We start from the raw sequence: 15,161 nt of genomic DNA, 5'->3' as shown, positions 1-15,161 counted from the left end.
AAAGCCAGACTGCTAACTTGAGGGAAGGATATTAAAGGCAAAACTGAAGTACTTTGGCCACATAATGAGAAGACAGAATACCCTGGAGAAGATGCTGATGCTAGGGAAAGTGGAAGGCAAAAGGAAGAGGGGCTGAGCAAGGGCAAGGTGGATGGATGATATTCTGGAGGTGACGGACTCGACCTTGGGGGAGCTGGGGGTGGCGACGGCCGACAGGAAGCTCTGGCGTGGGCTGGTCCATGAAGTCACGAAGAGTCGGAAGCGACTGACCGAATGAACAACAAAAATGTTTAGTTGCCTGCTATCATGCAACGCCGCGTGTCTACAAGTTTCCTTTGTTCTTACATTTGTTCTATTTTAAAACTCTGTGTGTGTGTGTGTTTTTAAATCCTTTTATTTCTGATGTTCCGGTGTGAGTGCTGTTGCTTACATAGCCAAAATGCCACCATCCATGCACGAGAGGGAGGTATGGGATTCCAAAAGGTTTCCAAAATGCAGGGAAACCCTAAGGTTTGCAAAAGTATAAAAAAAACTTTAGGAAAAGAAAAGCCTAAGGAGCCCCCACCCTGACACCCGCCAGTCCAATAAAGACTGAGCGTGCTCTGTGGTCACAGAAGGCTAACTGCTGGGGATGGCGGAAAACCGGGTGAGAGGGGGAATGGAATGGCGTGTGGGCCTGGTTGATTAACTGGAACAGTGAACAGGAGCTCTCCACATACTGCAACATTTGTTGCAGGTCCCACTCATATATTTTACTCTTCAGTTTTAACATTCACATGAAAGCAGCCTTAAAAAGGATGGGCAGAAGGTAGCTCTCCAGATCTTTCAGCTTTCAGCTCCCAGAAGCCCGTCAGCTCCCAGAAGCCCCTGTCAGCATGGCCAATGGTCAAGAATGCAGGGAATTGAAGTCCAAAACTTCTGGAGATCTACTTTCTGCCCACGCCTGCCTTAAAAGACCAATGGCTGGGAAGGGGGTGGGATTAGAAAGGGTTTTATTAAATTAAAATTCATTTGGGTTTTCTCCATGCTTACCTCTTTCTTACACTAATTTTTAAACGGAAATTTATTTGTTTTTTAAATGAGAAGCGGTATATATATATTCGTACATAAACAAACAAATAAATGAGAGAGAGCCAGTGTGGTGTAGCGGCTAGTGTTGGGCTGGGAGTTGGGAGATCAGGGTTCTAGCCCCCACTCAGCCATGGAAGCTCACTGGGTGACTTTGGGCACAGACTCTCAGCTCAACAGGGTTGTTGTTGTGAGGATAAAATGGAAGAGAAGGAGGACTAGTGGGCTCTCCCGCACTGGAGGCGTTCAAGATGAGGCTGGACAGCCATCTGTCAGGGATGCTCTGACCTGGATTCCTGCACTGAGCAGGGGGTTGGACTCGATGGCCTTACAGGCCCCTTCCAACCCTACTATTCTATCATTCTATCATTCTATGTACGCTGCCTTGGGTTCCTCAAGGAGGAAAAAACGCGGGATATAAATGTAATAAACAAACAAACAAACAAACAAACTAGCAGCTGGCATTCTATGCATGTTTGCTCAGAAGTAAATCTCAGCGGCTCGCTCCCCGGGATGTTTTAGGATTTCAGGCTTTCTTTCTTTCTTTCTAGAAAAGAAAAGGAAAGGCAGCGGGCGGGCTGGCGGGGAATCTTTCTACGGCTGGCAACGCAACAGGAAGACAAGCCCGGCTTAGTCCGGGGAGGAGAAGCAGCCAGACGGGACCAGTTCACACGGCCCGTGAAGGACGCGGCGGAGTCGGCCGGGCAGCGGGTCCAGGCGGCCGTCGCTCGGCAGAGGGCGTCCCGCTCGCGGCTAGCGCGGAGCCGGGAGGAAGTTCCTGCGTGGCGCGGCTCCGCTCAGTCGAGGAGGGGCTGCTGTTGCCGCCGCCGCCTCTGCCACGTCCTCCGGGCTGAGCCGAGCCGAGCCGAGCCGAGCCGGGAAGCGGCAGGAGCGCGCCGGCACGTGTTCGCCGGTGAGTCAGTGCGGGGCTCCGGGCTGGGAAGTTGGAGGAGGGAGCGCGGAGCTCCCCACCCGGCCTCTCCAAAAGCCCAGGACAAATAGCCGAAGACTCCCGGACAGCGGCTCTTGCCGGGACCCCGTTGCCAGCTCCGGATCCCGGGGGAGGCGGGTGGAACAGACACGGCCGCTGCACCGCGTGCGTGCGTGCGTGCTTCCTCGCGAGTAAATGCATGTCGTCCGGCCGGGGTGTGCGCGCGGTGGTGGGTGGACGGACTTCCTCGCCTCCGCACGCCGGCCCTTTTGGCAACTCTCTTGACTCGAGAGCAGGTCCGGGCGCGCGCGAGCCGGGGCCGGGAAAAGTGCGCTCGGGATCGCGGCCGGCGTGGACGCGAAAGTGGGCTCGCCTCTGCGCGCGGGCGGGCGGGCGGGCGAGGGAGGGAGGGAGTGCGCGTGGGCTTCGCGTCGCTGGGACTTCGCCCCGCGTTTGCTGCGAGGGAGAGCCGCGCGGAGTTCGAGGGCGGAGAAGCTTCCTCCGGAGAGGAGCGCGCATGAGAGAGGGTCGCAGCCTTCAGTGTGTGGGGGAGGGCAAGGAAGGAGGGGGGGTAAGGGGTCGGAGGGGGCCATGCGTGGGGCTCGGGGGTCCCGGTGGGGAGGCAGAGAAGGGGAACTGGGGTAGGAAGGGGCCGCGGAGGCCTCTTTCGGTTGGCAAGGAAGGAGACCGGTACCCGATTGGGACTTCCGAAGTGGTCGGAAGAGGCGTGCGCGCGGCAAACTGAGAGGCGCGGGGACCAGGCCGGGGCGGGGGGGATCGGGGTTCAGCCCTGGCCGCGGCTGGGGGTGTGGAGCCAAGGAAAGGGGGGGGGTCGCAGTTTGGCCCTTGGGAAAGTGTTGGGGGGTGCGCTCCGACGGCCCCGCCTCTAAGCAGGGGAGGCTGGTGGCTCCTATTTCAGTGGGGCGGTGAATCCGCTCCGGGTTCAATCAGAACCAGCCAGACCTCCAAAGGAGCTATCCGAGGTGCCGAACCCTGTCCCCCAAATGGGCTCAGCTCCTTGGATAGCCGCTTAGAGTTCGGACTGACATCCAGAGCGGACATTGAGCCCCACTGAAATAGGAGCCGCCCGCCGTCGCTGCCCCCTCAGTCGCTTCCAGGCGCTCAGCTGCTCTGCTTTGTGAGCCCTCTGGGAACGGAAGCGGGTCGTAGACACACGTTTGCTAAGCGGGTCGAAGCGGAAGGCGCGTGGCACCAGAACTTCTTCCCGAGTCCCGGTCCCGCGGGAAAAACATCCGCACCCTAACATCTGCCCTGAACTAAAGGGAAACTAGTCTCCCCCCCCCCCCCAACCGAGGGCTAAAACAGACATGAGTTTAACTTGTGTCTAGCAACTATGATTCCGCTCCCATTTTTACTATACAGTAGGCGCAGGCGGGCCCATCGGGATTTTAAAAGCCCCTCTATCCCCCATGCTAGTGTCCTGATGCGCACTATTTCCCCCGCTATCGCCTTGGCCAGTTTTAGTGGAACGTGGGTGCAGGTTTTGGGAACAGGGGTTCATATGGAGGCGTGTGGATCATGCAGCCCCCCCCCCCCCCCGTACATGTTTTACTCGGAAGCAAGGCCGACGGTGTTCAGTGGGGCTTACTCCTAAGCGTGCAGCAGGAGATTTTGTACAAGTGTTGGGAGAAGGGAGCGCCGTGTTTCGGAGACCTTAGTTTAAAACGAGGCATTTGGACCTGTGTAAGGAATAGTGGCAGCAGGGTGAGAAGTGGGGCACTTCACTTCACTTTCTTCTTGGGGCTTTAAGAAATGTGAGGAAAGGGAGGCAGCCCTTATATAATGCCACAAGAAATTAATAGAATCATAGAATAGTAGGGTTGGAAGGGGCCTATAAGGCCATGGAGTCCAACCCCCTGCTCAGTGCAGGAATCTAAGTCAGAGCATCACTGACAGATGGCTGTCCAACCTCATCTTGAATGCCTCCGGTGTGGGAGAGCCCACCACCTCCCTAGGGAATTGGTTCCATGGTCGTATTGCTCTAACAGTCAAGACATTTTCCCTGATGTTCAGCTGGAATCTGTCTTCCTGTAACTTGAGCCCATTATTCCATGTCCTGCACTCTGGGATGATCCAGAAGAGATCCTGGCCTTCCTCTCTGTGACAACCTTTCAAGTACTTGAAGAGTGCTATCCTATCTCCCCTCAGTCTTCTCTTCTCAAGGCTAAACATGGCCAGTTCCCTCAGTCTCTCCTCATTGGGCTTTTTTTCCAGTCCCCTGATCATCTTCGTTGCCCTCCTCTGAATCCTCTCCAGTTCGTCTGCGTCCTTCTTAAAGTGTGGCGCCCAGAACTGGACACAGTACTCCAGATGAGGCCTAACCAGTGCTGAGAAGATGGGAACTAGTACTTCGCATGATTTGGAAGCTATACTTCTATTAATGCAGCCCAAATTCAGGATAATAGGAGGTGTATGGACAGCAGACTTTATTATTCTACCCACCCCTGCCACCTAATAATGGTGAAACTGGTTGCTACTTTTGTGCTATGAACATGACATTAGTTGTTCATTGCTTGCACATTTAGTTGGATAATATTATGCTCAAGACAACTTCTTATTATTTGCATTGATATTACACCTTTCCTCCAAGGAGCATAAGACGGCATATATGGTGTACCCTTCTTCTTTGTCCTTGCAACAACCCTGTGAGGTAGGTTAAGTTGAGAGATAGTGACTGGCGCATAGTCACCCTGTGGGTTTCATGGCTTCGTGGGAATTTGAACCTGGGTCTCCCCAGCCCTCTAACCACTATGTACACTGGTCAAGAAGGTGGCTATAGAAGAGAATGTGGGTGGGGGGCAGGTAGCTTGAAAAAAAAGCAGGGACCCAAGGGAACTTGCGCATTCCCATGTACCAAAGAGTTGTTTTGGTACTAAAATTTAGCACCAAAGAGTTAATAATGCTCTGCCATGTTGTACCATTTTTTCATTTGGAGAATTTGTATTCCAGCCTTTCCCAACCTCCTACCCTCTAGATGTTTTGGACTACAACTCCTATCAGCCCCAGCCAGCATTGCCACAGATCAGGGATGATGGGAGTTTTAGTCCCAAAAATCTGGAGGGCACCAAGTTGGGGGAGACTGCTGTATTCTCTGGTGCTCAGGGCTGGTTCCTGTTTTGGGAGCCCTTGTTTACATGCTCCTTGGGGGCCCTTTTCTTCCCCAAACAGCTCTGATGGTAGCAAGGAATGCCTGATGCCTCCATTCACTCACCTGCTCACTCAAGGCAGTGCGGCACAGAGGAGAGGGCCCCCAAATCTCCCAAGGGGGCCTATTTTGCTACCAGCAGCAGTGGCGGCGGCTGCTTCTCAGTCGCTAGTGGCCAAGAGTCAGGACCAGTGGGCCCTCCTGAGGCATTGGGGGGCCTTGGCAGCTGCCCAAGTGCACCGACATCTGGTGCCAGCCCAGGTTGTGCTTGTGATGATGGCAGGGAACTGTGGCAAGAAGGGGCGAATGAGAGAGGATTTTCTCGAGAAACTTCATAGTGCGAACAGCATTGGTAGGCTAGGCACCCTGCGGCCTGCAGGCCTAATTTGGCCTGTGGAGGTCACCCATCTGGCCTGCGGAGGCTTGGGTCGACAGAGTCGCCCATCCACCTCTTGAACTTCAGCACGGTTGCTGTATTGAAAGTTTCTAGAGTCTGACAACATGGCTGTGGTACCTTTAAGACCAATGTGGGCCTAAGCATTTTTGCTGACCTAGGCAAATTGAGATTTTGCTCCCTGCCCTGATTTTATTGGATGCTGAGCAGCCTAACAATAGCACGTTAAATGATCCAGAATTTAATGAAAGACTATTTTCTCACTTCTGTTTTTAATTTCAGTAATTCAACCAGTGCCCCATTGTGCTCCACATTACTGAGCCTGGAATAAGTGCTACCTTCAGATTTCTGGGCGCCATCAATTACATGGATTCAGAACTTGCTTTTCACTTACAAGCATGCATGGGAAAAAGCGGATACGTTTAAAAGCACAGGCAGGGGCTCTGTCCCAACGATATTTACATGGCTACAGCCAGCACTGCTGGCATTTTGGCAGCCCACGCAGTTGCATAGCTGGCCTCGATGGTTGGTCCGGCCTTGTTTAAGAGTTGCATATAAGGGGAAGTCTGTTGCTTCTGTGGTTATTGAACCATCTTGCGTTGTGGTGCTAAGGAGGCAAGGAGCGTCTGGAAGCAGTGGAGTATTTCACATATAGATTTTAACATACGAAGTGTCCATATACTGGATTGGATCCAGTGTTAGTTCTACTTCGAGTGGACCCATTGAAATAAAAGGGACTTGAGTTAGACAAAAAGTGGATGCAGCCCACTGGATGCAATTCACTGAATCAGATCATTGATCCCATGCTGGCTGGGAATGATGGGAGTTGTAGTCCAAGCCATCTGGAGGGCCCCATGTTGGGCAAGGCTGTTCCAGACAAAGTTGGCAAAGAATCCCGGTATTTTATTGCTGGCGACAAAGTTGCTAATCTGGAATGTGTATGCAGATTCCTTGTTTAACTATTTGGTGATTGTCTAAAAATAGTTCTAAACACTTTGAAGAGATTAATCCAGACTTACTCAAAGAGAGAGAAAGGAAAAAGAAAGAAAAGAAAACTCAATTGTTAAGCTTTAGGAATTAAACTCCCTAAATCTCCAGAATTGTTGTAATTGAAAAATAAAAAAAGATTATAAGGGTCTTTTAAAACAGCCTACCAAATAATGTTGGGAGAGTATTAAAACGAAACCCTAATAATTGGCAAGATAACCCATTTTAACTGTGAGTAATGCAGTCCTGCCTGAGTTTCCAGACACAGTTTGGCAGTTTGTTAGAGGGCACAGACGTGAACTGTTTGTTGAGCCAAATTTAATTTGCAGCTTTCTGTTCGGAGTTGACAAGTACCTGTAAAAGCTAATCTGTTCCTCCCCCTTTGCATTACAGATCAAGGGGAAGCACCCACCCACCCCAGTATATTTGACAAAAGCCACCAGGAAGCATTTGGCCTGTTGGATATGTGTGAGTCCTTGTGGCTGCTATTGTAACAGTTTCCAGCGGGTAGCCATGTTTGCAGCCAAAACAACACAGAGTCTTGTGGTACCTTAAAGACTAATGAATTTATTCTGGCATAAGCTTTCAGACTATAGTAAAGGTAAAGGTGTCCCCAACCAGTCGTGTCCGACTCTAGGGTGTGGTGCTCATCTCCATTTCTAAGGCGAAGAGCCAGCGCTGTCCGAAGATGCTTCTGTGGTCATGTGGCCGGCATGACTGAACACCGAGGTGCACGGAACACTGTTACCTTTCCCGCCGAAGCGGTACCTATTTATCTACTTGCAGTTTCTTGCTTTCGAACTGCTAGGTTGGCAGGAGCTGGGACTGAAGACGGGAGCTCACTCCGTCACGCAGCACTCGGGTCTCGAACTGCTGTCCTGCCGACCTTCTGGTCTGCAGTTCAGCATCTTTGCCACTAAGCCACTGCGGCCCCTAACTTCAGACTATAATGCAGTATTATGGAGAGTTTCAGGTTTATATACAGTATAAATGGTGGGGGACAGGTGGGAAAAATGATCAACAATGATGTCAGCTTTTAACAGTGAATGACCACTGTTCGTAATGTGTTTGTCACTGTTTACAATTCTTCCTCCACCCCCAATATGTACTGTATATAATAAACCTGAAACTCTCCTTAATCCTCCATGCATCTAATGAAGTGGGCTCTTGTCCAAAATCATGTGCCAGAAAAAATTCATTGGTGTTGTTCTTGTGGCCCCTAATGTCTCAAGTCGTGATATGGCCAGTACCAATTCCATCTGCTGTTGGATCATTCATTTGGACTGGTGGTTATGATACTCGGGCGATCAAGTGTCACTTGTACTCATCAGCTTGAGGGATGTGGCTCAGTGCCTTAGAACTGTAAAGGAAAACTGCTTTGGTCCATTTGGTTTACATATTGGAATAAACAGGCTTGCACAATTCCCCTCTCACCAAGCCAAATACGACCTGACAACTATTTATTGTTGCCTGCCAGGTGCTTGACTATTCCCCCACCCTTGAAGCAGCAAAAACACATCTCAGGTGGGCTGCATTCAACTGTGTATGTGTGTGTGTGAGAGAGAGAGAGACACTCAAAAGTTAGAAATCTGTATTTTCATATATACATTTCATATGTATGCATTGAAACTGATATATTCAAATCTATGTAGCCACACTTTCTGTCTGTCTGTCTGTTAGTCTGTCTGTTAGTCTGTCTGTCTGTCTTTTTTTCTTTCTTTCCTTTTGTTGAAATTTCATAACAAAGAATAAGTTTTTAAAAAGTTACGCAGGCCTGCCTCATCTAATTGAAGCTTGGTACCTCCTGCCCTATGACTCATTAAAGCACTCTTAGGTTGGAATCAGGGGCTGCCAACATACAAGAGGCCTCCGTTTTAAAAGGTCTGTGGAAAAGAACTTGATTGTCTGAAAAGCTGCTTCCTGATAATTAATGTAAGGGGTTGGATCCAGGATCTGCCTTCTGCTGACAGAAGGGCTCTGCTCACACCACCGTAGCTCACCTCTTTCAGCAGGGTCTTGACCCTCTGAGTAGCTGGAGGGGCAGAGGTGGGGAGGAGGTCTGGTGGGAGGGGCCATAGCTCAGTGCTGGAGCACCTGCTTTGCCTGCAGAAGGTTCCAGGTTCGATCCCTGGCATTTCCAGGGAGGGCTTGAACAATTCCTGCCTGAAGCTCTGGACAGCAGCTGGAAGTCAGCGTTGACAATACCGGGCTAGATGGACCCGTGGTCTGACTCAGTATATGACAGCTTCTCATGTTCCTCCATCTGGATCCAACCCAAGGAAGGATTTATCATCCTATTAAAATAGATTTGGGGAATTGGGAGGAGGAAAAGCTGTGGCCACCCTGTGTTATCATACAAGCACCACTTGATACGGTGCAGGATGGGTTCTGCCGAAAGTCAGTGAGGCTGTGCTTACTCACATTGCAGTTTCTTGATTTTTCTGGCAAGCGCCACCCATGTTGTTGTCTATAATAATAAAAGAGGATGAGTTCCTGTCTGTCTGTCTGTCCATCTGCCAGTGTTGTAGTACCAAGACCATGAAATCTAGACACCTGAAACTTGGCATGCATACTAAGTGGATCCTAGGGGTGTGCACTTCAGGGTTATTTTGTTTTTAGATCACATTAATTAATTTAAATTAAGTTAAACGTGTCCATGTGGTTGAAGCCTGCAGTAACATCTTCAGCCACTAAGGACAGATTTCTCTAACCAGCATTCAGCTTTGCAGTCCATACAGTCTGAAGCTGTGGGAAATTAGTAGACCGAAGGACAGAATTGTATGCCTGTCCTCTCCCTGCTTCTGTAGGGCAGGCCCCCTCAGGGGAATGGTGTGGACACACCCCTCCCTCAGTGGGCTATAGGGATGCACCATGACAGGGGCCTTGCCTAGGGGTGCTAGTGGGTGTGCCTTCGTTTGGAGAAGGCACAATATGTCCAGTTCTGTCAGCTGCATACATTTGCTTGAAGGCTTTGCTGTATCAAACTGAGGGCTATTCTAACCGGGGCAAAGCCAGCTCCATTCACTGGTGTGGTATATTTCAGCCTTCTGATGTTGTCCAATGTGTTGGACAACAACTCCCATCAACCCGAACCAACAACTGGTGTCCTATGTACACCAGTGGCTGGGGAACATGGGCGGGAGGGAGCCGTTGCATGTCTTGCTTGTGGGTTTCCCATCAACAGCTGTTTGGCCACTGTGTGAAGAGAATGCTGACTAGGTTGGCTCTTCTTGGGTTCTTAGCAGGCAAAGGCTGGTATATTGCCTCACGGGCTGAGGGCTGCACAAATCCAGTGCCTCGGACAAATCTTTTGCTGACATTATCTTTACTTTCCCATTCCAAGAGGGTCTTTTACTGTTCTTCCAAAGCTTCCTGGTGGAGTTCATAGAAGTGACTTGCATAACTAGAATTGCTTACATATGACTTGGTGCCTTCCAAGCCATATAAAACGGCCGTAGGTGTTTTCACTGGATAAATATTGGAGCTTTTGTAGAGTCTTGCAAAGAAGTTCCCTATAGTTAATAGCCTGCAAACAGTTTATTGACTAAGCTATGAAACAGGATATTCTTGATTTGAATTTAATTTCTTCCCTGAATTCATTGGGTGGTGTTAGGGAAGCCTTTCTCTTTCTTTCTCAGCACCCGCCTCCCCTGCTCCCATCTTCAACATGGGGATAATGCTAACCTAACAGGATTGTCGTAAGGATCACAACAAGATAATGCACGTGAAGCACTCTGAATACTCAAGAGCTCTATACAAATGCTAAGTATACATACCTACTTTTTTCATTTGTGAAATAGGGGAAAAAAGCTAATGTTTGTGTAGCTTTCTCTGCCTGGTCACCTGGAGGACGATGCTTGTTCGCCATAGGCAATGAGGCAAGCGGCTGTTTTTAAGCAAGGGTATGTATAATATGTTGCCCACCTCTTGGCCCATGTTCTACAAATTGGGGAATAGCCCCAGTCCTCGTAGCTTCCCTTCCTTGTGCTGCTTTTTGGTTTTACATCGCAATGTGCCCTACCCAAGCATTGGAGAGAGAAGACATAGGCTCGTGGGATGAGCTAATTTACCCTCCGAGTGCTTAATTGGGCACTGCTGGGTACGCTTTGAAATGCAGCAGCCATCATGTGGCAGTAGGAGCAAAACAAGAGGCAGACTAAGCAAGGTAATTACTTTTCCAAAACCGGCAGCCTGGGTGAGTTTGCTAGCAGTAATATACCCAGAAATGTTTGTCATGCATCAGGATATGAGACAGTGAAATGGAATCTTCTTGCATGTAGATGAAAGAGGCATGCAAATGAGGAGCTGTGTTCAGGTAGACCCAATGCAATGTAGTTCTGTCACTTTGCTGAAGGCAGCCTAGGAAAGGACAATATGCCCATTGCCCTGCGCCCTGCACCTGTAACAGGGCGACGGGCGTTTCAGCAAAGAGATGTGCTTGAATACAAGGAGGTCATAGGCAGTTAATTTGAGTTGGGTTTTCTTTAGTGTTTTGAACTTAGCCCCCTCTCCTAAAGTTAGCATGCCTCCCGGGCCTTTCTCTTTCCTGCACTCTGCATGGTCTGTGAACATGTGGAATAGCATGTATCCTACTTCTGCTATGGGAGGATCTGTGGATGGGGGCAAGCAAACGTTAAATATTATGAGTTGTATCCAATGATCATCCTACTTAGAGTAGACCTGTTGGAGTGAATGAGACTTAAGTCAGACTAATGTTGGATTCAGCCCTCTATTAGCAGGGTTGATACTTTTATCCCCTGCTGCTATTACCTATTCTCTTGTGGACTACGGGGCCCATGAGGTTGCTTCAGGCTAGCCTTCCCCAACCTGCTGCCTTCTAGATGTTTTGGACTAGTGGTCAGGGATGACAGGAGTTGTAGTCCAAAGCATCATGTTGGGGAAGGCTGCCTCCCCTGTGAGGTAGGTTAGGCTGAAAGGGAATGGCTGCCCAAGGTTACCTAGTGAACTTCATGTCTGAGTGTGGATTTGAATCCAGGTCTCCCAGTCCTAGCCCAATGTTGCTGCTGCTGCTGCTTGCCAGGTTCCTGCACAGGGTCTCAGAGAGGAGGAAGGGTGTGCATGTCCTGACCCACTGGATCCCTCCAGTTGCAGTGGATCCTCCAGTTGCAGTGGATCCCTCCAGCTGGTATATTCTGAACCCTGATGGTGTCCCAACCCGCAGTTTGGGAATCCAGGGACTATGGAAATAATGCACCAATTGGTGCCTGTGAAACAGAAATGATATTCCATGTTGTTTGCCTCTATTTGAGTCATTCATGCTATTTTTTATTTGATTTATACCCTCCTTTTTACCAAGGAAATGGCACTCAGTGTGGCTATAACCACAATAAAAACTGAAATATAAAGAGTGTTGGACTAGGAGCTGGGAGATCCGGGTTCTAGTCCCCACTCGGCCATGGAAGCTCACTGGGTGACTTTGGGCCAGTCACAGACTCTCAGCCCAACCCACCTCACAGGGTTGTTGTTGTGAGGATAAGATGGAGAGGAGGAGGATAATGTAAGCCGCCTTGGGTTCCTTGCGAGAGGAAGAAAGGTAGGGTATAAATGCAATAAATAAATAAATAATAAATAAATAAAACAATAATAAAACAAACACACTAAAATACAGCAATAAAGGAATAAAAACAGTACCCAGCTCAACAGACCAGCTTGCATGCCAAAAGCTTGCTTGAATAAAAAACGTCTTTGACCATCAGCTGAAGGACACTTTAGAGGGAGCCAACTCAGCCCCCTCGGCAGCAAGTTCCAAAGTGTGGGAGCAGCCACTGAGGAGGCCCTTGCTAGATCCTTCCAAAAGGGCTAATTGGTCCAGGATTCTGCTTCTATAAGTGGCCAGTCATATTATTATTAGTAGCAGTAGTATTAGTATTAGTATACTGTCTTTCCACAGATGCACTGTCAGTGGTTTTTATTTTATAATAGCATGCAAAGAGACAAGATACAAAAGGATAATCAGATGGGGAAGGGAAAACCAAGCAACTCAAGCCATTCATTTTAACATAGTGTTACACAATTGTTATAAGGACTTCACACAGTGCATGGTTAAACTATGGGATTCGCTACAAGTCTTGATGGCCATGTGCTACCTCTAGTACAAGAGGCAGTGAGCCTATGTGCACCAGTTTCAGGGGAACATGGGTGAGGGGGCACTGTTGCGCTCATGTGCTGCTTGTGGGTTCCTGGTCGACAGCTGGTTGGCCGCTGTGTGCACAGAATGCTGGACTAGATGGACCCTTGGTCTGGATCCAGCACAGTGTTCATGTTCTTATGACTGGGTGGAATGTCCACTGAGGGAGTCAGATCTGGGAGAAGACGAGCCAAAATGGCTTCACTGGGACCATGGCCATGTGTACTTCTGCAAACCTTTGGGTTCTCACGAGCATGCGGACTCTTCCCTCTTGCTTCTCAGTGGCCCTGCTTTGGCGACAGTCGTGTCAGCACTCGCCACCTGTGTTTGCTATTAGAAGGAGCAATGATACTACCTCTGTACATGGAGATGCCATTTAATTATCTTGGCTAATAGCTCTGGACAGACTAACTGTGCATGAGTCTCATGTAATCCTTTTTTATGATGATGATAATGATGATTAAAAAGCCACTAAACTAGTGGACATCGCCAACATTTACGGTAGTGAATTAGATAAGTTAATTAAGACCAACTTGGCCCACTTCTTAAGCAAGGCTGAGCTTTGGCCCTCTGTACTTTGCCAAAGTCTCTGTGGACATCTGGCTTTCTCATATCCTATCCCTTTTGCACAATTTGTCAGTCCTCAACTACTCTCCTCACCTCCTGTTTAGCGTAGATTGTAAACTCTCAGAGCAAGGGCAGAGAGCAGCCCTCCCGTATAATACGTAGGATTTAGTAGGCTTAATTAGATGCTGTGTAATAGCAGGCGATTCCCTTCCTCCCATGAGCCTTTTGATTGCTTAGATTCACATTCCTCTCTGTTGCAAGGACATTCCCTCTGCACTTTGCAGAGATCCTTGTGTGCAATTCTGGGATTCTGTGCCCAAACCGTTGTGCCTTGAGCTGTAGTGATTGCCTGCAGTGATGAGAGCTTCCAGATTGGCTTGAGCTTGTGAGTTATTTTGGAAATAAGTTAGTCTCTTGGTTGTTGTCACCCTGTCTATTGAAGAGCTAGCACAGAAGGCCCATCAGAGAGAGAGAGAGAGAGAGAGAGAGGAAAAGGACAAATAAGGACACACCTTGGCAAGTTTCTACCTCTGTGATAGACCAGGGGCTTCCTTATGCAGAGGATGTGAGCCTTTTGACTGTCATTAAAAACACACACATAAAGAGTACCTGGCTGGATCAGTCTGATTCTCCAGCAGTGGTCAGCTAGATCTGGGGAACCTCAGGCCTGGGGGCAAAATCCCAGACGGCCCTGCCCCCTTTCCCTGGCCCTGCCCCTTTTTCCCTGGCCCTATCCGCTTTCCCCCAAGCATCAGTAGTTTGGTGATTCCCTGCCTTTTATGCAGTTTTTTCCTCAATCTAAAAAGTAGAAATGTCTCTTTGAAGACTTAGTTTCTGGCAGTAAGAGGTTTAATCTAAAACATGCTGGTATTTTATATATTTTTTCCCATCCCTTTTGCACCACTGGAATGGGCCCTCCAAGAGCTTCTTCAAAACTGAATTTGGCCCTCAGGCTGAAAGACGTTCCCCAACCCTGAGCTAGATGCTTCTGGGAGCCCAGAAAGAAGGACTTGAGTGTGATGTCCCCAGCATCCAGTATTCATGGGGATACTGCCTCTGAAAGTGGAAGGCAAAAGGAAGAGGGGCCAACCAAGGGCAAGGTGGATGGATGATATTCTGGAGGTGACGGACTCGACCTTGGGGGAGCTGGGGGTGGCGACGGCCGACAGGAAGCTCTGGTGTGGGCTGGTCCATGAAGTCACGAAGAGTTGGAAGCGACTGAACGAATAAACAACTACCTCTGAACATGGAGGATCCATTTTAACTAAGCTGAGGGTCCAATCCTGTGCATGTTGAGACAGAAAACAGTCCTGCAACTCCCAGCATTCCCCAGCCAGTATGGCTGGCTGGGGAATGCTGGGAGTTATAGGACTTCTCTCTGTCTCAAAGTGCATAGGATTGGGCCCTAACAGACCTACCCTCTGTGAATTTGACCAGTTCAACTTAAAGTCATAGAAAAGAATTTCCATCACTGCATCTTGTGGCAGGGAATTCCACAGGCTCACTACCCAATGTCTCAAAATCTTCTGTTAGTCCTGAATCAACTGCCAGCAAGCTTCACTGATAAAAGGAAGGAGATTTCCACACACCCCCTCTGTCTCCACGCTGCTTCTAGTTTTATAAAACTTCTACTATATCACCTCCATGAGGGGCTGAAAGGGTTGCCAGAAGCAAAAGAGCCCTGTGGCAACACCAAGAATGGAGAGAAAAGGGGGCTGGGTCCAGGAATTGCCAGTAGGAGCTTGAAGCCAAAAGTTGGAGAGGCTGGGACAGCCTTGCCCAACATGGTGCCTCTGGATGTATTGGGACTGCAACTCCCATAATTCCCGGCCAGCATGGCCAATGGCAGCATGGCCATTGGCTAGCATAGCCTTGCCCAATGTGGCATCCTCCAGATGTC

The 15,161-nt window shown here is 49.2% G+C and overlaps 1 protein-coding gene across 1 annotated transcript in view; it reads left to right on the top strand.

Annotated features, from left to right (window-relative positions):
- LOC146349396 (uncharacterized) overlaps positions 1-15,161 on the top strand; it is a 113,970-nt gene that overhangs the window by 9,636 nt on the left and 89,173 nt on the right. Inside the window, exon 3 of the mRNA XM_084845409.1 lies at positions 1,620-1,981. Within this exon, the coding sequence (XP_084701535.1) occupies positions 1,620-1,981 (362 nt within the window). The remainder of the gene's footprint in view (positions 1-1,619; positions 1,982-15,161) is intronic.

This window comes from Heloderma suspectum, chromosome 3 (assembly GCF_057233095.1).
Source record: "Heloderma suspectum isolate Gila_16-S chromosome 3, 16-S_ref, whole genome shotgun sequence".
Lineage (NCBI taxonomy): Eukaryota > Metazoa > Chordata > Lepidosauria > Squamata > Helodermatidae > Heloderma > Heloderma suspectum.
Note: the sequence above shows the minus strand (reverse complement) of the source record. Positions and strands in the feature narration are given on the sequence as shown.